Genomic DNA, 27,651 nt, shown 5'->3' on the forward strand with positions numbered 1-27,651 from the left:
AGAAGGCTTCTTGTGGGATTTGTAGGGTTGAAGGGCAGTAACAGAAAATATGTAACTCGTGTACATTGCTGCTGAGCTGATGACTTTCTTCATCACTGGGAAGCAGCAGCAGACCAGCAACTGCTCTATTGCCCCTTGGTTCTCCCTTCATCACTCCCAACCCTTCTCTAGTTTATGTGTTTTACCACAAAGGCCATTGGCATTTAGCATCAACATCGGTTTTCACCTATCCTTATGTGAACATACATGCGTATGCGCATGCGTGGGATTTTAAAGATATAATTGGGTATATAAAATATATATTATTTATGGGATTCCAATACGCTTTTGAAGGATAAATAGTTTTTTATCAGAATGAAGTTAGTTGGGGGAGAAAAGTGTTCCCAAGCTAAGGGACATTTAAATCCAAAGGAGTATGTTATGATACCTTAGAAAATGTGTTTTTCTTAAAGCACATACTGCAGAGATAATTGTAGGATGAAAGCTTAAAATGATATTGGATGCAAAGTACTTAAAGGTTTTATATATGCCCCTAAAGAAATTTAGACTTTAATCTCATAAGCATACACACATAAACACACACACACACACACACACACACACATTTGTTTTTCAAATTCCCTTCTAAAACTACAAGTTAAAAATGTGGACTCCATGCATGGTACTGGTATAGTGACAGACAAATAGACCAATGGAATAGAATTGAAGACCCAGAAATGAACCCACACACCTATGGTCACTTGATCTTCGACAAGGGAGCTAAAAACATCCAGTGGAAGAAAGACAGCATTTTCAACAAATGGTGCTGGCACAACTGGTTGTTAACATGTAGAAGAATGCGAATCGATCCATTCCTATCTCCTTGTACTAAGGTCAAGTCTAAGTGGATCAAGGAACTTCACATAAAACCAGAGACACTGAAACTTATAGAGGAGAAAGTGGGGAAAAGCCTTGAAGATATGGGCACAGGGGAAAAATTCCTGAATAGAACAGTAATGGCTTGTGCTGTAAGATCGAGAATTGACAAGTGGGACCTCATGAAACTACAAAGCTTCTGCAAGGTTAAAGACACCATCAATAAGACAAAAAAACCACCAACAGATTGGGAAAGGATCTTCACCTATCCTAAATCAGATAAGGGACTAATATCCAATATGTATAAAGAACTCAAGAAGGTGGACTCCAGAAAGTCAAATAACCCCATTAAAAAATGGGGCTCAGAACTGAACAAAGAATTCTCACCTGAGGAATACCGAATGGCAGAGAAACACCTGAAAAAATGTTCAACATCCTTAATCATCAGGGAAATGCAAATCAAAACAACCCTGAGATTCCACCTCACACCAGTCAGAAATGCTAAGATCAAAAATTCAGGTGACAGCAGATGCTGGCGAGGATGTGGAGAAAGAGGAACACTCCTCCATTGTTGGTGGGATTGCAAGCTTGTACAACCACTCTGGAAATCAGTCTGGCGGTTCCTCAGAAAATTGGACATAGTACTACCGGAGGATCCAGCAATACCTCTCCTGGGCATATATCCAGAAGATGTCCCAACCGGTAAAAAGGACACATGCTCCACTATGTTCATAGCAGCCCTATTTATAATAGCCAGAAGCTGGAAAGAACCCAGATGTCCCTCAACAGAGGAATGGATACAGAAATTATGGTACATTTACACAATGGAGTACTACTCAGCTATTAAAAAGAATGAATTTATGAAATTCCTAGCCAAATGGATGGACCTGGAGGGCATCATCTTGAGTGAAGTAACACAATCACAAAAGAACTCACACAATATGTATTCATTGATAAGTGGATATTAGCCCAAAACTTAGGATACCCAAGATATAAGATACAATTTGATAAACGCATGAAACTCAAGAAGAATGAAGACCAAAGTGTGGACACTGTGCACCTTCTTAGAATTGGGAACAAAACACCCAGGGAAGGAGTTACAGAGACAAAGTTCGTAGCTGTGATGAAAGGATGGACCATTTAGAGACTGCCGTATCCAGGGATCCATCCCATAAGCAGCTTCTAAACGCTGACACCATTGCATACACTAGCAAGATTTTGCTGAAAGGACCCAAATATAGCTGTCTCTTGTGAGACGATGCCGGGGCCTAGCAAACACAGGAGTGGATGTTCACAGTCAGCTATTGGATGTATCACAGGGCTCCCAATGGAGAAGCTAGAGAAAGTACCCAAGGAGCTAAAGGGATCTGCAACCCTATTGTTGGAACAACATGATGTACTAACCAGAACCCCGGAGCTCTTGTCTCTAGCTGCATATGTATCGAAAGATGGCCTAGTCGGCCATCAATGGAAAGAGAGGCCCATTGGACTTGCAAACTTTATATGCCCCAATATAGGGGAATGCCAGGGCCAAAAGAATGGGAATGGGTGGGTAGGGAAGTGGGGGGCGCTATGGGGGACTTTTGGGATAGCATTGGAAATGTAATTGAGGAAAATATGTAATAAAAATATTAAAAATCAAAAAAAAAAATAAAAGCAAATTGAGATCTAAACTAAAAAAAAAAAAAAAAAAAAAAATGTGGACTCCAAAGTCCTAGCCCCATTCAAAGTCATTAAGTCTACAACAGGATATGCGAATTTGCATTTTTAATATACCATTCAAATGATTTAGGTCAAAGGTGACTTAAGAAGTGCACTTTGCCGAACAGTGTTCTATGATGGAAGCTAGCAGAGGCATACAAGCTTGAGGGCCGTTGAGATGAGCTCTAAATCTCTTAAACGTCACTCTGCATGAAATGCATTAAAAAGGAAAGATTCAGAAGGAAGGGGAACCTGCACACAGACTTATTAGGATGTTATCATAATAATGTAAATGAGAGGTAGTGTCTGTTGATGAAGGCAGAACCAAGTTATACAGAGAGGTGATGCTTAGAAAATGCTGTGGAGCCATGAGGTTCTTGGATTCCTTATCATCCTGCCTCTGCCCCATGAGTCTTGAGATTCCAGGCCTGTGGCACTAGACCCAGATTCTATTTTTAAATCACATTTTATTTATTTTGTGGGCCATGACACATTTGGAGGTCAGAAGACAACCCTTGGAGGAATCAGTTCTCACTTCTCACCATATGAGGTTCCAAGGGTCTGAGATTGAGGGGCTTGGCAGACTGCTGTGCCACCAAACCAACCCTCTCCTAGTTGTGTTAATGAACTATCACTGGGAATTTCTCAGCACAGAGAGGCTTCTGATAGGTGGATATGGGGGAACAAACTGAAGTGTGTGTAGCTCATCCCATTCTTTCCTCTTCCTTTGAGTACTCTAGTCAAGAATGAAAATGTTGTAAATATATGCAAATTCCAAATACTGAAGGAGGCTGGAGGGCAGGGCAGAAACTGTGAAGCTGTCAGGGTAGCTGCCGTCTAAAAAAGGTGTTCTTCTAGAGAAGGTATTCGAGTGAAATGGAAACAGTCTTTACCGGGAGAGGGATAGGGCGACTCTGAGAAGGACTCAGAGAAAGCCTATATCATGGTCTATAAGGCAGAGACCATCACTTTAGCAAACAGTCTTTGGGGGAACATCATTAGACAGAGACAGAAGGGGACAAAATACAACAGGCAATCCCTGCCTTCTATTCTGGCTCAACCTAGTGAGCCAGAACAGGGAGAAGAGTGGAAGAGCTGGCTTTGAAGGCACCTGAACCCCTTGGATGATAGAGAAATGTTGAGTTGACTAAATGTGAGAACTGATTTGGAGTGTGGGACCCCCGCAGGCTTTACAGCTAGCAGGGAATTGTTTATATATATATATAAAACAATTTAACTCAGTTTCATAAGGATAGCAGAATTTAAGACATGTTTACATTAAAAATTCTTTACAAAATACATCTGGCTTCTTTTACAAAGATGGGTACTGTTGAGTCAGAGATAAATGTCCTAGATTTAGGGTCTAGGGAGAATGACTGAACAGTGGGCGTGGGTGTCAGGATTAGCCCTAAGATAACACAGAAGTCACTTAGGTCATTGTAAAGGACAAGTGACATCACTCATAAAGATGGATTTAATGGCCTAAAAACAATGCTCAAGATTTAGGTGGAAAGGATCTGGGATAAGTAAATTCTGGGGAATGCGGGTAGAGCCTGGTTCACAGGTAGCAAAGCATCACTAGGTTGTAAATTACATCCTTTCCCAGGAGTCCAGGTGGTAAGCAGGTAGCCATCTCTTTCTTCTGAAGGAAGCCTGTGTTGTGTGTTTCATTTTCCTGGCTTCTCCAGTGCTTATCTGTGTATACAGGGAGCTTTTACCCTCTACATGTGACCCAGGAAGAACATGTCTGTAGAGTCAAGCTAATAAAGCAAACAGAAGACAGGAGTAGTGAGAAAATGCCATCTTTAATAGTCATTCCTCCAACAGGTTCATTCGGCCAAATCAATGGGCAATGTTCAAATAGACTTTTTTTTTTTTTAAAGATTTATTTTATTACTGTATCTAAGTACACACTGTTGCTGTCTTCAGACACACCAGAAGAGGGCATCAGATCTCATTCCGGATGGTTGTGAGCCACCATGTGGTTGCTGGGATTTGAACTCATGACCTTCAGAAGAGCAGTCAGTGCTCTTAACCGCTGAGCCATCTTTCCAGCTCCTCCCCCCCCACCACCACCTTTTTTTTTTTTTTTTTAAACAAAGTTATATGGGCTAACAAAGGTAAATAATGCATTGTAAGATGACTAAGGACAAAATCCAAAAGGACGCCATCGTTAAAGAGCCAAGAATAGGGAGAAGGGCCAGCCAGTAAGGAAGAGTCACAAATACACCAAAGGGTGGGGTAGAGGCTCAAGAGGAAAGCAGCGATTTGTGCCACATAAAAGCATGAGTGACCTATCCCAATGCACCAGCAGCATCTGGATGGGCTGCATAACTACACAGATCTCTAATTTCTCACGCCCAGCCTGATCTATATGGGTCCTGTCATCTTCCCAGTCACCCCTACTATAGACCTCTCAAGGGAATATTCTTTGTTGTCTTTAAATGTCCAATTATCCCAAAGCCCCAACGCCTGAATGGACTAAGCACAGTGCAGTTTACTTACTCTCCTATGCTGGGAACTTACTCTCTTCCCTATTCAAACTTAGATTGTCACAATAGCAGCGACTGCTAGCTACCCGTCAGTGTGGGGTTTTTTGGTTAATGGTCACAGGCCACCAAGAAAAAAAGTCTATATAACCTGGATCGTTCTCTCTCTCTTTCTCTCCTTTCCTCCCTCCCTCCTTCCTTCCTTCTTTTGGAAAAGAGTTTCACTCTAGGCTGGCTTTGAACTATGTGGCTCAGGCTTGCCTCAACCTCTTGAATGCTGGAACTACAGGTCTGTGTCATACTCCTGCCACACAACTTCGCTTTGCTTCAAGTCACACAAGGCTTGCAAGTGACTCTGACACTTCAAGCAACTAGCAGGATAGACCCCCTTCTTTCTCTCCTCTCATTTAGCCAGCTGGAATATCAATGCTGAAGTGGCAGAGCTTATCTTAGGCTATAAGTGACCTGGCGATGGGGAGGCCACAAAAAATGGACACCGACATGTCCTTCCCAATTTGACTTCAGATGAAAGCTTTGGGAAGAGATGTCAGGAGGTCTCCTATAGCTGCCTTCCCTTTAGCTAGCTTGCCCACAGTCTATTGGAGGGTGGCCTGTATTTTATGACACAGCAGTGTAGGAACACAAAGGTCTGGCTATTTATACTAACTCAAGACAACTCCAAGTGGCTGTTTTAGCTCTAGTTTCCTGTGGGGTTTGATATGGCTATTATTAAGTCTGCAAATAGTCTTATTTCCCCCTCTACCTCGCCACTTGTTCCTACTTCTCTGTAGAGCAGCCAGATAAGGTTTTGTGTGGCCGTTCCTTTAGGCAGCAGTACTCTTTGCCCAGACAGACAGAGTTTCCTCTTGCCTTTGCAGTCTTTGTCTTAAACTCTCTTTCCCCGTGAGTCTTCCATCAGTAGATTAGCTATCCCATCAGCACTCTTGATCTTCATTCTTCTCTGTCCCCCCCCTCCCCAAGCCCTGTAATACAATCACTATTAATTGTTGCTTTACTTACTTTCTCCTCTTACAGGGCCTAAGGACCATGAGGGATGTTGCTTACACACACTTATGCATCAAAACACTTTTGATTGTGACTGGCATGCGAATTTGGTAAATATTTGCTGAACGAATGAAGTGAATAATTCTCTGTGGAATTTTGCAGAGATTCACTTGTCAGTACTCTTCATTTAAAAAAAAAAAAAAAGCAGCTGAAAAGGGCTCTGGCAGCAGATTCGCCAAGTGTTATAACTTTTATAGTATTCAAAATGAAAGATGACTCATGTATGTTTATAGGATATTTGAAATCTCTCTTTATAGTATTTATTCACACACACGTACACACCTATCTTATTTCACAATGAGGTTGTGATTTTATGTTCTGATGAGACATCCATTGAAAAAGAGTGATTTTTCCTTAGAGCTAGAAACTTAAAAAGGGCTAACCTGAAATTCTCAAGTGGGGTGACCCAGGTCAACTTGCTGGGTGACATATAGGGTACAGTTACTTCTAACCGGATCTGTCTGTTCCCAAGCACAATCCATTGCAACCGAGTTGCTGGAAAACGCTGTTTTGCTTCATGGTATCAGCTTCTGAAAGAGGTCAGGATGGGTGAGGTCCCGAGAGGCGTCCTTTGAAATTGACAGGCAATAAACATGAACTTGATCAACTGAGCACCCACGGAGCTGGCCTGGGGATTTTATTTTTGTAGTTTTGAAATCTCAAGGGGGGCCTTATCATCCAGGGGAAGTCCTTTCACTTCTGATTAGTAAAGGTTATGTAAATGTCACTCTCTCAATTAGAAAGTCAATTATGATATTATAACAAAGTATCATTCAAGACACTCATTTGGATTAAAACAAAATAATTTCAACATTATTTATAAACATATTGTAAACATTATTTAAAAATACTAACTTGACAATAATACATTTTTATCATTATTAACTAATTAGCAATTTGTCTCAAATTATTAATATTTTGTATTATTAACTAATCCTGGAAATTGATGTCAGCAGTTACTCCCTGACCAGCTAGTTCCCCAAATAATCACAAAGGGACACTTTACTATTTCAAAGCTTAGGCCTTATCTGGGCAGACTTTCAACTAGCTCATTAAAATTAACCTGACCACCTCACCCCATCCAGCCACGTGGAAACTATACCTTCCAGACTCAGAGTCATACCTGTTTCTTCCATGTTTTCTGGGGGAAAGGCCTTCTTCTTTCTTCTTCCCAGAGTACCTTTCTCCCAGGAAGTTCCACCTATTTCTCTCTACTGCCCAATCATAGGCTTTACCCTTTTATTGACCAATTAATGTGGGGAGCAAGGTTTGCACACTGCTGTTTGTGAGAATTCATCCTTGGGGCAAACAGATCTAGGGGTACAGGATTTAGCATTTGAATGCATAGCTGCACTAGACCACCCCCAATTGTAGTTTCTAGTAAAAGATGGTGAGAATAAAGATGGTAATGTTATTATTTATAATACTTTGGTTTGGTATGATTGCTTTGAGCTTTGAGGCAAAGCCCAGCCTCTAACACAAGTAACCCTCTTGCCTCAGCTTCCTGAGCTATACAAGTACAAGCATGCACTCCCATGCCCTGGCTTTTGACATTCTGTTGATAGGTTAGCAATTCAAGAATTAAAAAAAAAGGCAAATGTGATGGTTTGTATATCCTTGGACCAGGGAGTGGCACCATCTGAAGGTGTGGCCTTGTTGGAATAGGTGTGCCCTGGTTGGAATGGGTGTGTCACTGTGGGTGTGGGTATAAGATCCTCCCCCTAGTTGCCTGGAAGTCAGTCTTCCACTAGAAGCCTTTGGATGAAGACATACAACTCTCAGCTCTGCCTGCACCATGCCTGCCTGGATACTGCCATGCTCCCACCCATTCCCATTCTTTTGGCCCTGGCATTCCCCTTGTCCTATTACATTATCACTAGCTTTATGTTTTCTAAATCCTTCACTGCCTAAGCTTGGCTATCCTGGTTCTTGCTCTGTAGATTGACCTTGAATGCAGAGATCAGCATGCCTGTCTCCTGAGATTAAAGGTGTGTACCACCATGCCTGGATCTAATTTAGCTGCGTAGGATCTTGCCCCAAGGTCCCTCTCCCTTAATCTTTATCTCCTAGAACACAAGATTTTGCTCCATTTCACTTCCTGGTACTCCTTTAATACTCAAACCATATATTTTATATTTTTCCTTTCTAAGCTTGCTATGCTTGTTCAAACTTCTCTTCATAAGACTTAACCAGAGAACAAGTCTCTGCTGGGCTTTTTTGAAACTTCTTTTGTCAATGCAATTAATCCAAGTCTCTTCACCTTAGCCTCAGGCAAACTTTTCAGACAAGGGCAAAAAGTAGCCACATTCTTCACCAAAATGCCACAAAACGAGTCTTTATGCCACATTCTGAAATTCTTCTCCTTTGAAATCTCTTGGGCCAGGTCAACACAGTTCAAATTACTCCCAGCAACAAAATCTTCCATATTCCTACTAGGATGACCCATTAAGCCCCATTTAAAGCATTCCACTGCTTTCCAAATCCAAAATCCCAAAATCCACATTCTTTCAAATAAAAGCATGGTCAGGCCTATCACAGCAATACCCCACTCCCAGTACCAACTTCTGTATTAGTTAGGGTTTTACTGCTGTGAACAGACACCATGACCAAGGCAAGTCTTATAAAAAACAACATTTAATTGGGGCTGCCTTACAGGTTCAGAGGTTCAGTCCATTATCTTCAAAGGTGGGAGAATGGCAGTATCCAGGCAGGCATGGTGCAGGCAGAGCTGAGAGTTGTATGTCTTCATCCAAAGGCTTCTAGTGGAAGACTGACTTCCAGGCAACTAGGGGGAGGATCTTATACCCACACCCACAGTGACACACCCATTCCAACCAGGGCACACCTATTCCAACAAGGCCACACCTTCAGATGGTGCCACTCCCTGGTCCAAGGATATACAAACCATCACAGCAAATAACCCTCAAATGAAGTTTTGGTCTTCCCTACCGCTCCCCCTTGCCCTCCCCACCTCTCCTCCCACCCCTCCTTCCCCATTCAGGAGCAATGTTGTTCTTAAGTAATCTACTCTTTACTCCTTGGGCTCAGTGAAGCAGAGTTTAGAATTTAATTTTAAAACACTAACCTTAAATTTCAAATGAAATTTATCTTTGGTTAACTTTTTTTTTATTCTTTCAAGATATTTTTCTACTTGCATATAAAAATTCATTAATAATAAAATTGCCTTCCTCTTAAATGTATTAATATGATCAAGTTTTAAAATACTCAATGCATCCATTTTGGTCCTTTGACTTTTTATTGGCATCCTAGTGATTTGCTGTAGAACTTGATTATCATCACCAAATGGGTAACCATTTGATGGTAGACCCTTAGAGCTGTTTGCAGTTGCCATAACTGGCCTTTCCTTGCAGAAGTGTTCTTTGTTGTCTCCAACAGGATTCTCTTGCTTCATTAGTATCTTCTGTTGTCTTTATATTAACATTCTCCTCAAACTCATTGGCCTCAGTAGTCTCTTAGGACCATAAATAGATCTCTGCTCTATTTTAAAAAAGCATACTATGGGCCAACGAGATATCTCCATATGTGCCACAGTGTGTGTAGGTATCTTACCACTCACAAAACAGCTTCTGTAGTAGTCCTGAAATGGCTACACTGCACAGACCTACCTTTAAGACTGAAGCGTTGATTTTGCTAGCCATAGCAGTTTAGTTACCAAGGGCTCAGAGGTGGATTATCAGGAGGAATTAGTTCTCTTCTTTTCCCATGAGTACCCAGATCCAAAACCTGGCCCTTGGGCAGGAGAACAATGGCCTCACATCTCAGCTTGAGACATGTCTGAGAAAAACATCCTACCTCTAAAGTTCCCTTGGAGCTGTCAGAGGCGTTTTTCCCCACTGAGGCACTGTTGGACTGCAGTCTGATCCTGCTGCTCGCACTAATCCATAGATACTGATCCAAAAGCCACTTCCATATAACTTTCCTGCATTCTAATCTTCATTTCAGCATTTTCGCCTTAGGACTCTTGATCTGTGAGAAATATTTTTGTGAGTCAAATCGCTATCTCAATGATCTAAAAAAAAAAAAATCTCACCTTAAAAACGTAAAATGTTCATAGTAACCTGTGTATTACTCACAGTAGTTCAATCTCTGTAATAAACACTCTCAACATGGTCAGTAACTCAGTACAATACAGTCTGCTCCGTAGTCATCCCATGGTGCCCTGCAGCCTAATGGGAGAGGCTTCACCCCTGTCATTCAGGACTCTGCCCTTACCCAAGAACCTGCTCTTCTGACAGACCAGGAAAGAAAATGTGTGTGTGTCGGGGGAGGGAGATCTGGTGGGGAGGTAGGTGGAGGAGTCTCCTGGAGGCCAGATGGCTTGGAAGGGTGTATGTATGGATTCTGCTATTTTGCTGAGTTCGCATTGGGAAGAAGTCAGTCACATAGCCAGTCTAAATCAAGCAAGCCTGAAGAACACCCTGAGTCTCTGCCTCCCGAGTATAGGATTGTGAGATGTTTTTCAATATTCCATTCATTACCCATGCCCTATGACATTTTGTACTTCCTACCACCCTTCAATTTACCAGATTAAAAAATACCATCTTTATCAAAGATTCAAGAGTCATGATGTTGCTACATGTCTCTTAGTTTTCTCTTGTAGAGTCCCTCTGTATCTTTTACACTTTTTTTTTAAGAAAAAGAACATAATAACATTATAATGTTTAATAGAAATGATGCTTTTTAATGTATCAAGTAATATGCACATATATTGACAAACCCAAAGACCTGGGTTTCTTCATATGTTCCCCCTTCTCTTTGTAATTCTCTTAATTTCAGACATCTCCTGACATTTCTGTCATGCTGGTCCCAGCACAGGCCGTGCCTCTACTCCATCTTCTGAAACTGAAATGGCTCAGTTCATTTTCTGCTGTCCTAACAGAATATCTTTGTTTCTCACAGTTTGGAAACTGAGGCATTCCAGAGCTTGGGACTGATGTCCCAGCAAGGGCCTTCCAGCTGCTTCAGGTCTTGGCTGAGGAGATCACCTGGAAAGGAGGTGTGTGTGGCAAGGTCAGGTCCCCTCCCTTGTAGGCTCTGTGCTTGTGTGAATGTGAACTCTTGGAAAGATTTTGATGACAGTATACTTTTTAAAAATTTTATTTATTTATTTATTTGCTTTTGTGGGCTGTGGATGTAGCTTGGAAAGATTTTGATGATAGTATACTTTTTTTTTTAATTTTATTTATTTATTTATTTATTTATTTGCTTTTGTGGGCTGTGGATGTAGCTCCACAATAGAATGTCTGCCTAATATATACAAGGTCCTGGGTTTATCTCATCTTTACACATTGAGAAGTGGGCAAAACAGAAAGGGAAAAAAGAGGAGGGGAGAGAAGGGAAGGAGAGGAGAAGGGAAGGCAGGGGAGGGAAGGGGAGTAGAGGAGAGGAAGGGTAGGGAAAGAGAAGGGAAGGCAGAGGAGGGGAAGGGAGGAGAGGAGAGAGAAGGGGAAGGAAGGACTGGGAAGACGGTTCCTTAGATAAAAGCTCTAGCCATGTAAGCCTGATAAACTGAATTCAAACCCTGAAACCCATGTAAAAAATTAAATGAGATTGTGAACATCTGCAGTCCCAACTAGGCCATAGCAAAAACAAAAGGGCCTCTGCCTCCACGTGGCGAGAGTGAAATCCTGCTCACACAAGTACAGGTGTGCGCATGTGCCAACTCACAAATCTAAAAAGACAGAAAAGTGAAAAGCAAATGAAAAAAAGAAAGACAAAAACTTCGATCATAGATAAGGATTTCTTATAGATAACAAACGTGGTTATAAAATGTCATATTACCATCATTTGCTGTTAGTAATCATAATAACAATTTCAAAAAACCTCCACCTGCTATTGTATCATTAACTGCTACTTTAGAGTACTATCAAAACTGTAAACTACTTCTTACTTCCATTTAGCTGATTGCAGCTTTGGACCACACCTTTTATAGTGATGGTAACATAGATTCTTTCCTACTTTGCATAATTGTATCCCCAAAACTTTCAACAATCGCTGACGACACTCTTCAATTTTTAGTAATGAAATAGCTAAATGTATCACTCTTCTGTAATTTCATTTTTTCAAAACCTATTTTTAATGATGGTTTAACTGCCCTTGTGGCCCACCACCCACCAGAGGTAGTGGAAAACAAAGGATTGGGGGGATGGGGGTGGGGGCGCGTAGGGAGTGTAGCAGGGAAGTGGACCTGATTAATGGGAATGGGAGGGTAGGGAAGTGGGGGGCAGTATGGGGGACTTTTGGGATAGCATTGGAAATGTAATTGAGGAAAATATGTAATAAAAAAAAAAAAACCTGGAAAAAAAAAAAAAGAAAGGTTCTTTGGGTCAGGCAGTGGTGGCGCATGCCTTTTAATCCCGGCACTTGGGAGGCAGAGGCAGCCGGATTTTTTGAGTTCGAGGCCAGCCTGTTCTACAGAGTGAGTTCCAGGACAGCCAGGCCTACACAGAGAACCCTGTCTCGAAAAACCATTAAAAAAAAAAAAAAAAAGTTCTTTGGAGCAATTCCCATCTGGGTTGTCTGGAAATCAGCAACTCCATTCACTCACAAACACTTTACCGGTTTATCTGCAGTCCAGTTCGGTAGAGTTGGGATAGCAAACTGGAATCACTGCCTAGCAGAGACAGCCAGGCCTCAGCCTCGTCACAAGTCAGCAGGAGGGACCAGGGTCCACAGACACACCAGGAAAAGTTCTCAGCTGTGCCTCTCTCAGCAAAGGGGCGATCAGGAAAAATGTAAAACCAACAAGCATTTAGCCATGCCAGCAATCCATGCTCAGCCTCTGTCACTGTCCATGGAGTCCAATTTATACTCCCCCCAAACATCACATGTCCTCCATGGGTCTTGCCTCAAGGACTTGCGTCTGTCTCAACTGACATCTCTCTGCCAATCAGCCTCAGAAGCGGCAAGAAACTGGTAGCACCTCAACCAGAAGTTTTTTTGGTGCGTTTCTCTCTATGGAGTCCCAACAAACAGACCTCAAGAATGAATGTATGTAAGGCAGATCAATTCATGTATGTCTTACATGTATGTCTTTAGCAAAGAATCCTTCATCACATGGCCTTTCACGTGTTTGCTTCAGCAGAGCATTCTCTTTCCTATGTCTGCTTCAGCAAAGACGTTCCTTCATGAATCTGCCTTAACCTTTCACCTTTGTCCACTTCAGGAAGACATTCTTTTCCATGTTTGCCCCAGCAAAACACCATCCGACCGACTTTCCAACGAACCCTTAAGTTTCCACTCCACTCTTGGTTATCCTTCTCCTTCCTCTTTCACATGCAGTTTCCACCATCCGTCTCTCTCTCTCTCTCTCTCTCTCTCTCTCTCTCTCTCTCTCTCTCTCTCTCTCTCTCTCTCCCTCTCTCTCTCTCTCTCCCTCTCTCTCTCTCCCTCATGCTTTTGGTGCTTTTTATTCACGGTCACCATGTAATCCAAATGTCAATCATTTCCTGCCTGACTTCCCATGCATTTCCTCATCACTATGTAATCCAGATGTTAATCATTTCCTGCCTGACTTCCCATGCATTTCCTCATCACTATGTAATCCAGATGTTAATCATTTCCTGCCTGACTTCCCATGCATTTCCTCATCACTACCATCCTGACAAAAAAATCTCTCTTCCATTGACTCTATTTGGCAACACACTTCTCTACTAACATCAGCTGTGCCAACCGTTTTCCTTCAAGGACCTGCTCCAAGCCAAATGCTCTATAATTCTGCCACGGATCTAATTGTTTCCCTCTTTGAGGTGTTATATGTATGTGCACATGTGCATGTGTGTATGTGTGGAGGCCCAAGGACAATGTTAGATGTTGTTCCTAGGATACTATCCACCTTGTTTCCTCTCTTTCTTGGCCTGACGTTCACTAGAACTGGCTTTCCGTGAACCCCAAGTATCTGCCTGTCTCCCAGTTCTTCCCAGTCTGGGATTACAAGGACATGTTCCCATGCTTGGCTTTTTTATGTAGGATGTGGGGATGGAACTCAAGCTCTCATGTTTACAAGGCATGCTCTTTACCAACTGAAATATCACCCAGCACTGATAATTCCCATTTTACAGGTGAAAATAATGGAGAGTAAGAAAGAAAAGTCAGCGACTTGCCCAAAGCCACACCTAAGAAGCAGCAAAACTGGCACTGGAAGCCGGGTCAGTGCCACTTGGGAGCCTGTGCTCCTTTTGTCGCATCGTGGTGCCACGACTTCATGCTATGTCTGGCCTTCAAGGAGTTCCCTAGGGATGCTCTTATCAAGAGCAAGCATCTTTCTTTGGCTTCCACAGCCTGCTAGGATTACACCATCTCTAATGATTTCTTGAGCTACTTAATGGGCACAACTCTCATCATCAGGTGTGTCTCTCCAAGGTCCCTCCTAGAAACCAGATTGCTCTCTCCGAGGTCCCTCCTAGAAACCAGATTGCCTTCATTTTAACATACTTTTAAGAAGAATATAATTTTTCAAATAGTCTACACTAACCTAAAGATCAGTTAACATAAAGGTAATTAAAGTAGGAACGTAGCCCACGGTTGGACTAAGCTCTAGGGCTAAGCATCTGCTGATTACACAGTGTTAGTTAGAAGGAAAATATCTCTACACTGGGATTAAGTATCTTAGATTGGCATCAGAATGGCCACATCGGAGTGATCATGAAAAAATACCCTCTTTTAGATTTCTTACTTGGTTTGGTTTGGGTTTTGTTTGTTTGTTTGTTTGTTTCTTACCAACTGCCCATTTAGAGTCCAGTCATCCATGGGAGGCTGGCAGAAGCCACAGGAGCACTGGCTCCTTTTTTAAAAATTGGTCTTCCTCATTATTCATAAACAAACAAACAAACATAAAATGCATTTTAAGGCTTTAGCACCAAGAACTCTTGCCTGACTGTTCTGGTTCTCATTGGCTGTCTTCTAGCATATACTTAAAGCCGGAATCGCATAATCAGCATTTAATTACAGTGTTTGCATTGTCTGTTCCCAGTGTGAGAGTAGGTGACAAGGATGTGGGTGGAATTGGATTATGGGGCTCTGGGACAGAGTATGGACTTACTGAGTTGATGAGTACAGAGGGACAGGAAGGGAAACAGCTAACTCTAAGAGAGTATAGAAAATGGTACTAGGATCTTAGACCATAGATCTGAGTAGAAATCTTGAGACAGAATTTATACATGAGTTTGAAGTCAAAGCAAAGCTGTAGGTGAAGACCAAGAATTTGCATAAGAATTGTCTTAGTCTATTGTCAATGGCTATAAGAAAATGGCTGAGGCTGTGTGCTTCATTTAAAAAAAGTAGTGTGGTTTGGATGTGGAACCTCTTCCATTGTGCCTGTGTTTAAGCATTTGTTTGGGAAGATTGTAGACCCTTTAGGAGACAGAATCTAGCTGGAAGGAGTGGATTAGTGAGGCATGTCTTAAGGTTTATTTGTTTGGTTTTTTTTAAAGATTTATTTATTTATTATATGTAAGTACACTGTAGCTGTCTTCAAACATCCCAGAAGAGGGCATCAGATCTCATTATGGATGGTTGTGAGCCACCATGTGGTTGCTGGAATTTGAACTCAGGACCTCTGGAAGAGTAGTCAGTGCTCTTAACCGCTGAGCCATCTCTCCAGCCCCATGTCTTAAGATTTTATATTTATACCCTGGCACCACTTCCTGTTCTGTCCCTACTTCCTGACTGAAGATGAAATGTGACCAGCAGCTATACATTTCTGCTGTCATGGGTTCTCCATCATGGTGGCTTGCATTGCCTCAAACTGTGAACCAGGATAAACTCTTCCTCCTTCAGTCTGCTTTTTTATAGCTATCTTGTGACAGCAGTAAGAAAAGGAACTGATATACTTGGCATGTAATACTGGCGTAGAAAGTCCAAAGAGCATGGTTCGGGCATTTGGTGAGGAATTCTCTGATGCACCATAGCAAGGAGGAAGAGAAATACACGTAGAAAGAGCTATATAGGGTGGCTTTGCTTTATAACTGTCTGCTCTTTTTTTTTTTTTAAGATTTATTTATTTATTTATTTATTTATTTATTATATGTAAGTACACTGTAGCTGTCCTCAAATACTCCAGAAGAGGGCATCAGATTTCGTTACTGATGGTTGTGAGCCACCATGTGGTTGCTGGGATTTGAACTCGGGACCTTCGGAGGAGCAGTAGGCGCTCATGGCCAGCCCCAACTGTCTGCTCTTAAGAGAACTAATCCAGTCACATAAGATCTAACCATTCTCTTGAGACGTTTGTTAATCTTTTGGAAGGTGGTATTCTCATGATCCAGTCATCTCCCACCAGGTCCCAGCTCAGAATTCCAACCACCACAATGACTTTAGTTTGGGGACCAACCACCAATCACATGAATCTTTGTAGTGGGAAAACAAAACAAAACAACACAAAACAAAACAAAAAAGCCCACATTCAAACCATAGCAAAGATACAGAAGGTATGATAGATGGAAACCAAAATGAAACCAAACACTAAACCCCACTAAAACAAATAAACAACAAAACCCCAAACTAAAAACCAATACAGGACAAAAAGATGATTAACTCTGCTTAGTTCAAATACCATATGAAAGATTTGGTGGGGGACATCAAAATAAGTCAACCACAGTGGCACATGGATGCAACAAGAGCAGGTAGGAGATGGTGACGGGAATTAGGAATTCCAAGTTGTCCTCATCTCCATAGTGAGGATAGTTTGGGCTACCGAAGATCTCATCTCAAAAAGCCGTCAAATCTAGGGATGAACAAAATGTAAACAAGATAAAACCAAAAAGTGAAAACGGAAAAACAAAAATGTATCAATTTCTTTATGGTGGTGGTGGTGGGGTTGCTGGGTAAAAGCCCAATGTTGATACATTTCCACTTTGTTTTATAATAAAATATTTTAATGATATTAGATAAATATGATGAGTATCATACAAAACACCCAAGCAAGTTTACTTCCTTATTTACTAGAAACTAATACAAATGAAATCAAACAAAAAAAACATCAGAATTCTAACAGAGAACTAAATCCACAATGCTTTAAGTACATTTATACTACTTACTGTTAACAGCATGTTACTTTGTGAAAGGATATTTGAAACTGCTTCTAGTTAGGGTGTGGCTCAGCCCTTTGCACACATTTTTAATCCCTCTGGCTGGAATACAGACATGCCCTTAGTATTCACCTTTAATCTCAGACAATAAAGGGAAAGTTCATTGGGAGAAGGAAGCATCCAAGTTTGAAAGTGATGTCTCATTGAGAGGACAAAAAAGTGATGAGTCAGAGAAAGATCTGACAGAATAAGATCTGCCCAACTCTCATGAGAAGAGAGAGGAAAAGGAAGCCACTTGAGGGAGAGACCGAGAGCACAGGAGGAGGAGAGGGTGGTACAGGAACACAGTAGTTTGTGGAGAACAAGACAGAGTTGAGAGGGAGAGCAGAGCAGCACAAAAAGAGAATTGGAAAGAAGAGGGCAGTTTTCCTGGGACAGTTTTACAGAGACAGGTTGAAGAGAGAACAAGCTAGACACAGGTGAAGATAGAACGAGCCAGAGAATGAGAAGGAGTCAGAAGATTGCCAAAGATAGTTCGAGACCCAGCAGAGCAAAAAGCCAGAGGTGCAGAGAAGTCAGATTGAATCAGTGAGCTTGAGAGGAGTTTGAGACAAAGCAGCCGGCCAGAGATCAGAAAGAAAAAGGAAGGGTGAGCTTCGTGGGCAGAAAGTCTCAGGGGTTGAAAACACTCTAGGCCTAGATTAGATTGTAAGGAGGCTAGAAGCTCCTGGGACTAGGCATAGGTTAGCAGTCAAAGCAGTAAGCCTCCGAGATGACAATTATTACAAGAGAGTAAAAGTTACTTTTATATTACTTTATGCGACCTATGTTCCATTGGCATTACAGAACTTTAAACATGGAGGACAAGTGACCATAATGCTATGGTTTGAATATGACATGTGCCCCATGGGGCTTTGGCACACATGGTCTTCATCCAGCTGGATGGTACTGTTTTGGCAGATTATGGAAACCTTTGGAACATGGGGCTTAGCTGGTAGATATTGACCAATGGACAAAACTTGAGGCTATATCTCAGCCCAGGTGCCAGTCCCATTCTCTGCTCCCTGCTCCAACAGGTGAGGTACCTCTGTCACACACTCCCACTGACATGTCTTCTGTACCACAATGGACTGTATCCTTTGAATTCTGGGCAAAACTAAACTTCTCTCTCCTTAAGTTGGTTCTGTCCAGGATTATTCCATGCAATAAGAATTTGTGTGTGTGTGTCTGTGTCACAGAGAGAGAGAGAGAGAGAGAGAGAGAGAGAGAGAGAGAGAGAGAGAGAGAGAGAAGGGGGTGATGAGGAAGGGTTGGAGAGAGGCCCAGTGATTAAAAGCATAATCACTGGCTGCTCTTCTGAGGTCCCGAGTTCAATTCCAGCAACCATGTGGTGACTCACAATCTCCTGTAATGGGATCTAATATCATCTTCTGGTGTGTCTGAAGGCAGCTACAGTGTACTCATATAAATATTAATAAATAAATCTTTGAAAAAAAAGAAAAATTCATATGTATACATAGTTATAGATCAAACACGTCTATTTACAGAGTGATACTCATCACTTTGCAAGGATCCCTAGGCAGAAGAGTCATTCTAGGCTGGAGTGGGTGGAGCAGGTTTTACAAAGACAGTAGACTTTCAGGGCTAGCAGTTTAGCTCACTTGGTAGAACACTTGCTTGTTGGTGTTGTAGTTACCTCTCTTTCTGGGATAAAGCACCATGACCAAGACAACCTACAGAAACCTACAGAACAAAGTGTTTCGCTGTGCTTATGGTTTCCTAGGTTTGAAGTCCATGATGGTGGAACAAAGGCATGCTGGCCAGAACACCTGAGCACTCACCTCTTGATGCACAAGTAAGAGGTCTAGAAAGCTAACTCTAAATGGTGTCTTTTGAAACCTCAGCGCCTGATCCTAGTGAAACCCTTTCTCTAATAAGGGCACATTTCCTAATCCTTCCCAAACAGTTCCAACAATGGGGACAAAGTATTCAAGCACATGAACCATTCTCATCCACAATGCTCTCATCATGTACAAAGTCCTGGATTCTATCCCCAGTCCACATAAAGTAGAAGTGATGGCTCACACCAGTAAGGCATTCAAGATTATTCTCACTACATAGCATGGTTAAGGCCAGCTTGGGCCAAATGACACCCTATGTAGAAAAATAAGTAAATAAACAAGTGAAAAATATAGGGAGGTGAGAGAAAGATTTTAAATAATCAGGGGGAAGGAGAAGAGGTCATATCATCCTAGTTCATGGGGGAAGATGAAGAAACCAAGATGCAGGAATGGGCAGGCAGGGGGGAACTGAGAAGAGTAGTAAGTAAGTCATTCTACAAAGAATTTACGACAAAGCTGGTGGAGGTTACACTTCAGTTTACACTCTTGTCTACCTGGCCCCCTCTGCTTGGCACTCTCCATGTTGCTGATGTAGTCATCTCAGCCACATGGCTGCAGAAGAGGCTCATTATTCAACGTTCTTCAAGTCTCTGCTCTGATTTTGAGTCATAGCTGCTGGAGTAGGGCAAGTAAGCCTTGAGCTCTACTGGAGCAATAGGATAGCAGGACAGGCCCACTGGTAGCCCAGGGGCGCTTCGCTTTGAATTGCAATGAGCTGGGAAGTAAAGGGCATGGGGAGGTCTTCGTTCCTACTCAGGGTGGACAACACCCTTTCTTCCCTCCATAATTGATGGGAAGCCTGAACCAGGCATGCCCGGGCCTTAGGAAGGTTCCTTAAGGACCGGCTGCCCCGGAGTGGCATGCGATCTGACAGCCACAGAAATACACTGAGCCAGTTCTTTAATCGGTCGGTGCCCCTCAGTCCCGCGCCCCGAAAGCCTCGACCCCACTCGGCCCTCAACCCGTTCCTGCGGCAGCGTGCACGCGGAGCGGGAGCTCTAGAAGGGCGTCGCGAGTCGTTTCCTGCGCCTCGTAGGCCGCCGCGTGCGGAATCAAACCCGGCGCGGGTTCGTACCGGGCCGGGTCGGGCCGGGCCGCGCACGCTCCGGTTCCCGTTCCCGCTCCCGCGGACGGCTCAGCCCCGCCCGCCGCCAGGCCGCAGCCAAGCTGGGCGGGGCCGCCTGCAGCCCGAGCGCGCGGGCGCACAGCAGGAAGCCGCGGGCCGCCGGGTGTGCGCAGGCGCGCGGCGCCCCGCCTCCCCAGCGTCCGTAGGGGCGGGCGGCGCGAGCCCTCCCACTCTTCCCCCGCGCCGCCTCACGGCTGCGGCCCTCGCTTCACCCGGACGCCCGGCGTGCGCGTCCGCCCGCTCGCCCGCCCGCCCGCTCGCCCGTCCGCCCGCAGGCCCGGGGCTTCAGCCCGCTCGTCCGCCGCCGCTCTCGCCGCGGCCCCGCTCGCGTCCACGCTGCCTCCCGGACCGGCGCGGACGCGGGCCACCGCTGCCCCTCCCGCCGCCACCCCGCCCCCTCCCCGCCTGTTTCGCCCGCCTGCCGCCGCTCCGGATGAGGTGATGGCAACGGCCAACTTCGGCAAGATCCAGATCGGGATTTACGTGGAGATCAAGCGCAGCGATGGTGAGCCGCGCCTCTGGCCGCGTCGGGCCGGCTGCCCCTTTGATTGCTCTACGGGTTGTGGGGGCGGGAAGGCGGCGGCCCGGCGCTTTTGTGTGCGGCGTTGTGCGGGTGAGGCGGGCGTGGGGTCCGCCCGGGCGCCGCTGCAGTGCGGGGCCCCGGCCGCAGGGCGGGAGCCGCTCCCGGGTTCGCGGTCCTCTCCCCCCGGGGGACTCCGTTAGGGCTGCCCGTGCCTCGCGCTGCCTCGGCTCTCTGCCTTTTACCGGTCTCTGCCTCGGTGGCGTGGAGAGGGTGGTAGCATGAAGATCGGGGATTTCGGCACCGAGAGACCCGACTGGCAGCCAGAGGCCATTGGGGAGCCATCCGGTCGTTGTTAAGTGCTATCCGGTTGTCAGGCCTCTTTGCCTGTTCTCTCCCAAGCATGCTGCTTTCTTCTGCTGATCCAAGTGCAGAGAAGGCTGCACTCGGCCATGAAAAGGGGTGGGGGAGTAACGGGAAAGAAATACTCGGTACGCTTCACCAAGGTGATGCTACTGAAAGGGAAGGAGAGGATGGAGAGAGGATAGACTCAGTCCAAGGGAGACACTCCTGAGAGGGTGGGCGACCGGATGTTGATATTTTCACACCCTGGGGAGGTAAATGAGAAAAGTGTAAGGCGAGGGGAAGAGACATGTTTAATTCATTTTTTAAAAAAAGACCCATAGGCTGCTTATGGATGTTGCTGTAGGTTCCTCGTAGGGGGGAAATATTTTTATCACTTCTAAGTGTAAAGTGAAAATCATCCATATTGTAAATGAAATACTGAGTAGAAGGGGATGAATGAAATGCTAGTGTTAGGAATTGATTCTTGACTGCATCTCACTTGTACCCAATTCCTTTTACTTAATTGTGGCCTATTCACCATCCTTGACCGCAATTAATAAGGGCATGGCCCATAACACCCATTTCTTGGTTTCTACCAAATTTGATCAAGTCATATCAATATACATGAGTAGATTGGTTTTCCTGTTGTTTATGATGTGTTGGAAGACCTTATGGTTAATGATTTTTTTTTCTCTCCCTCTTTGCAGCTGAAGTAATTTGGTAACTGGCAGGATTATTTTGTGTATAATATAATATATTATAACTTGTAGAGCTTTAGAAGTTACCAAGCGGAAAAGGGGTACTTTCTTTACTTGCATTGGAGTTTGCTTTATCAATTCTCTGAAGATGACTTTCTTGTAATCATTATGCTGTCTAATGCCATTTTATTTTTTGGTGAATGTGGGTTGGCAGTATGTTAACAAATACAGGACTTACATGTTAATTTAAAACTTGAAGTATAATAAACTGTATGTTCTTTACAGTCTTAAAGATCTTAACTAAAATCGTTACAAAATAGCTCTATAGTCAAGTGATTTCATCTGAGATGCCATTTTTTTAATTATGTATTGAAGTAATTTTGGTGATTGTAGGATATAGGTTTATAATATTCTTTCAGTCTTTAATTTCAGCCTATAGCAGAAATTGTGATACACAAAAGCTTTATATTTCAAGTTGAGAGTAACCTAGACAACATTTTCAAAAGTATTTTCCTCAGGAAGTAAGTGTGTACAGTGTGTATTGTCCTAACTGATAGTGTAAATGCTTCTATAGCATGTAAATACTTACGTAAGGCCAGAGAGCCAAAGGAGGTAACTTTGTAAAAGCAACTTTTAGAATTTCTTAGTTTGGGAGACCTTACGATCTTGGGCTGGCCTTGAACTTGCTTTATAGCTGAGGACCCTGAACAGCTCCTGCCTCCTGCCAATTTGTGAGGTTTCCAGGATCAAGCATTCACTGATTGAACTACATCCTCAGCCCTGAAAATCGGGTGACTTAAAAGGAAATCACTGGGATTAAAAGTGTTCAGTTTCGTCTCTGTGAGACTCTTCCAGGAGCTCCTCCTTTTCACTTTCAAGAGGCTGCTTTTGCTTTCCTTCCTTCTATAACAGATCTGTGATAGATAAAATACTAGTGGTTATTGTAAAAAGTAAAATTAAATAAACAAACCTAGTGGTTGAATAAACACTGATATCCTGAAAACTCAAATCACAGGAGTAAATAAAGAAGGGCCACTTCAGCCTGCTGCTAACCAGGTAATAGATACTGCGCTGCATGTATGATCTTTGTCCCTGATTTTTCTATCAGTGATAGCCATATATTAAGAGATTCCAAAGGCCAAATCATGAACCAAAACGGGCCTATTTGTATCTTTGAGGATCTTGCAGAAATGCTAATCCCAATAAGTCCTCACTGATGATTAAAACCAGCTTACCAGTGGGTTTCTGAATTCCTAAGTCATGCTGTGTCATGGATGAGACAGCATATTTCCTTAAGCATTGATACTCAGAACTGGACTGCTTTATGTTTTCAAACTATATGACTAAAGTAGACATTCACTGGAGAGCAGTGGTTCTCAGCCTGTGGGGGTTACATATCAGATATTTACATTGTGACTCATAACAGTAGCAAGATTACAGTTACGAAGGAGCCATGAAGTAATTTTATAGTTGGGGGTCACCAAAACATGAAGACATATACTAAAGGGTTGTAGCCTTAGGAAGGGTGAGAACCACTGGGATAGAGAAGGCAGTGGAGGCATGTGAAGATATCCACTCTCACTCCAACCACAGCCAGGGTGTTACAGGATTAAAATGCTTAATGGCCTTAGGAATTGTTTCAATACATCTGCATAACCCCCCCCCCACACACACACACACACACACACATATACATATGTGGGTCACAGGTGAGTTCATTGCTCATTATTGGCTGTTTTGTTTTCAAACATTGTTTAGGGCTTGTGAAAAGCCTGATGATCTGAGTTCAGTCTCCAGGACATTGATGGTGGCAACAGAGGACCAACCCAACCCCTTCCAATTGTTCTTTGATCTCCACACGTGCCCATGGCATGTGGATGCACAAATGCACGCACGCACGCACTCACAGAGGGCGGGGGTGGGGGTGAGTTTGTGTGTGTGTGCATAAATGTAATTTAACAAGATTTAAAGACTTTTAGCCAGTCATCTGGAATTTTATCAGGAAGTGGAACCCCATCTATCTATGCTCATTTTGTACCATCACCTTCACCTGGGGATCTCCTTCCTCATGGCCTCTCAGGTCAGGATCCTCAGAAATGAGTTGTAATGGAGGGATCTAAGGTCAGGTTGGTTTATTGGTTGTTTGGGTTTTGTTTTGTTTCATTATGCCCTTTCCCCTCAGTATTCTGAAGTCAGATATGGCAGAAATTTGGCTCTGAGTCTAGAGATTGCTGTCAGTCGCAGGCAAACTTGTATGGAATTGGAAGGTTTCAAAAATAGACACCTCCATTTTCTTGCCTATGTCTTACTATTACTTCATTCGAGTCCATTTGGAGTTCATTGACTAAAACTTTCAGTTATACAGCTGCATAGCTAGATAGCCTTCATTGGGAAAAATACTTTTTAAAGCTGCACTATTAAAGTAAACATTGTCATATCAGTGACTGATTTCCCTAAAGGGGACTGGGCATAGCTGAGAAATGCTGAGTACCTGAAAAGCGTAGCTGAGGTGGTGTTGGTCTTTGGAGGTCTCTTAGTTGATGTGTTATCCAATGGGAATTTTAAATTTTTCAGCTAAAAAGGTCTTGGAAGATTATTTAATTCTCATTTTGTATAAATGGAAACTGAGTCACAGGTCAGCATCTCTGATGTATCTTGTCTGGGGGAAGTAAACCTGTTTTGCATAACAGAAACCTGACTGCCCAGAATCACATTGAAAAAGGAATTCTCTGTTCTTTAGATTTATACAGCTTTCTGCAGCCTGGTCAGTATGTAGAAGATTGTGTCTTGCTCATGGAAAAAGTACCACAGAGCATTGTGTAGAGCCACATCGTGTGATAAATAATAGTTATTAGAGTGTCACAAGACTTAAAACTGTGGGAGAAAAATATTCCTGTTTCTTAAATAAACGCTGAGAAAACAGTGTCTTCATTAAAGCATCTGAGAAGCAGAGGGGATGGGGATTTTAACTGCTGAGACATCTCTGCAGGCCCTGAGGTGGGGGTTTACAGGGCAGTTAGGAATGTGGAGCTTGGGGCAGATAGTCTTACCAAGATTTTAAATGACCCAATTCTTTACATGCTTTGTTTGCCATTTATTCTGCTTCATCCTTACATACCATTTAATGGGCTTCTAATGAACAGTCACACTTCAAATGATAAAAGTGGACAATATAAGTATACAGTTGTAATTATGTGACTTGTGGCAATAGGACAGAATGGGTGGTTTTGTAGATTGGTCATTTCCTCTTGCAGGTGACTAAGGCAGTAATGCTTTGGTGATGTTTTTATTAGGCATACTTGTCCGTGTGCTTCTAAATATCTAATTGGGTTCTTACATGCATAGGAAGTGAAGAGCAGGGAGGGAAGACCATGGATGCAACATTTCATGGGTGTAGACTCAGGATTTGCCAAGGTCACATGGTTCAAAGAGGACAGAGCCTGGTCAGAGGCTAACTTGTCATTACTCAGTGTAGCAAATGTCGTCATTGGCAATAGGAAGTTTATACTTTGTGAATAGTAATTTTCTCTTTTAAACACACAGACCCCTTTAACAGAATAACCTCTACTGCCACCAAAGACGCTTAGACAGTTACCAGTTTATAATACATAGTTTAAATTTGCCAAATGTGTGAAATCAGTTTCTAACATTTTGTCATTTATAAAGGCAAAGAGTTAATTATCAAAGGTTTTTTTTCTTTTTAATTTATTTATTTACGATCCAGCCATTGCTCCCCTCCCACAGTTTCTCATCCCCTCTCTCTCAGAGAAGATCCTCCCCCATCACTAGGCTTCCCCCTCTCTGGGGCCTCAAGTCTCTCAAGGGTTAGGCACATCTTCTCCCTTCTTCACAATATCCTGCTATACTCATAGATTGGTTCCTTGTCCACTTGTCATCAGGGAGGCTTCCTTCACAGGCAGAGTAAGGCATGTACAGAGGTCCACAGCCATACATTTTGGAATGCCTTCAAATAGCAGTCCCTTTTTCTTTTAGAAACTGCTTTATTGTTTTACTGGTCAGAAATGAAGAAGGAAGTATTGGCTCTGGATGATAATTACCGTTACCATATTGAATTGGAATGGTTCTATATGAATATCTTCAGTCGGTATTTAGAAAAATACTTAGTTTTAATTGGACATTTTATTTATTTACATTTCAAATGTTATCCCCTTTTCTGGTTTCCCCTCCGGAACCCCCCATCCCATCCCCCTTCCCCCTGCTTCTGTGAGGGTGCTCCCCCACTTGCCCACTCCTGCCTCCCTGCCCTGGCATTCCCCTATACTGGGGCATCGAGCCTTCACCGGACCAAGGGTCTCTCCAGCCATTGATGCCTGACAAGGCCATCCTCTGCTACACTGCAGCTGAAGCCATGGGTCCCTCCATGTGTACTCTTTGGTTGGTGGTTTAGTCCCTGGGAGCTCTGTGGGTCTGGTTGGTTGATATTGTTGTTCTTCCTATGGGGTTGCAAACTCCTTCAGCTCCTCAGTCATTTCTCAACTCCTCTGTTGGAGACCCCATGCTCAGTCCAGTAAGGGAACATCCGCCTCTATATTTGTAAGGCTCTGGCAGAGCCTCTCAGGAGACAGCTGTATCAGCTCCTGTCAGCTATCGAAGGTTTTTAAAAGTCACCTTTGCTCCCACCAGTATCATAAAAAGTATGTATCTATCGATTGATCGGTTAATCGATTGATTGTCTAACCACTCCATTCTGTGACAGATTGGGGGGAAGTTTGTATATTAACTTTCATTGTCAAGTGCATATATTTTTTAATTTTGGAGGAAACAGGAAGGAGCCAGTTAAACTGTCCTTGCTGGAACACAGAAAAGCAGACTAGTGTGGGAACCCAGAATAGATGAGACACTCAGGATGCATTCTTTGTAGTCACAGGTATCCTTGCCTTTAATACTAAACTGACCAGCTGGTTGTGGTGGCTTATAATCTCTAGAATGCATCACTCCAGAGGGAAGCTGAGGCAGGAAGATCTCTGCACGTTTGAGGCCAGTCTTGTCTGCATGGTGAAGCCCTATCAAAACACAAAACAGCAACAAAATTACGGTAATCTTTGGCCAAGCTCTGCAATTGAACTCAGCCACTTTTTGATTTCACATACTCTGCTCTGTAACCTAAAGTGACTGCTTAAGTTGTTTGCTTGTTTTGAGGTCAAAGCAAATTCTTTCCTTAAAGGATAGACATTTAAACTCTGGATAAGTACTAAGTTTTACTCCACTGATCAACTTGTGGGGAAAAATGCAGTTTTCTTTCTGTCACACTCCAGCTTTTTAAGAAAAAGCTAGGCCAGGCATGGTGGCCCACGCCTTTAATCCCAGCACTCGGGAGGCAGAGGCAGGTGGATTTCTGAGTTTGAGGCCAGCCTGGTCTACAAAGTAAGTTCCAGGACAGCCAGAGCTACACAGAGAAACCCTGTCTCGGAAAAAAAAAAAAAGAAAAGAAAAAGCTAAAGTACTGTTTCAGGTGGAACATCTCTGATATGAGAATCTGCAGTCTGAAACTCTTAATACTTGAAGTGATGTTGAAATTTGATATCTGGTCTTATATAAAGACTTACACTCAAAAGATGGGCACATTAAAGAACAGTTATGTGTGTAAGATATATATAAAACAAATGAACTTCAGGATAGGGTCTTCAGTATATCTGATGATGAGTGTGCAGATGAGCATTTCCAGTGAGACACACTAAGCCTGTTTGAGTCAAAACTGAAGAGTAGGAAAGCGGCCAGTACTCTTGTGTTCAACTTGTGACAGCTCATAACAGGCTGTGATTCAGTTCTGTGTTATGTGGTATCCTCTTCTAGCTTCCGTAGGAACCAGAGGAGTGTGGGTGCAGGGCACCTATACATGCAGGCAAAACACCCTTACCCATACCTTACACACAAAGACACAT

General features: G+C 43.2%; 1 protein-coding gene across 8 annotated transcripts in view; it reads left to right on the top strand.

Annotated features, from left to right (window-relative positions):
* The first annotated feature begins 20,534 nt into the window (after nucleotides 1-20,534).
* The window catches only part of Kif2a (kinesin family member 2A), a 61,888-nt gene continuing 54,771 nt past the window's right edge, over nucleotides 20,535-27,651 (top strand). For 4 of the 8 annotated variants that reach the window (XM_021180271.3, XM_021180272.3, XM_029468318.2 and 1 more), the window contains exon 1: nucleotides 20,535-20,690. In XM_021180271.3, coding sequence (XP_021035930.1) covers nucleotides 20,627-20,690 — 64 coding nt within the window. In that variant the 5' untranslated portion in view covers nucleotides 20,535-20,626. Of the gene's footprint in view, nucleotides 20,691-26,694; nucleotides 26,805-27,651 lie in introns of all 8 variants that reach the window. The other 4 variants (XM_085830854.1, XM_085830855.1, XM_085830856.1 and 1 more) reach the window with 4 other exon arrangements.

This window comes from Mus caroli, unplaced genomic scaffold (assembly GCF_978045245.1).
Source record: "Mus caroli unplaced genomic scaffold, Mus_caroli_1 scaffold_15, whole genome shotgun sequence".
In the NCBI taxonomy this organism is placed as follows: Eukaryota; Metazoa; Chordata; class Mammalia; order Rodentia; family Muridae; genus Mus; species Mus caroli.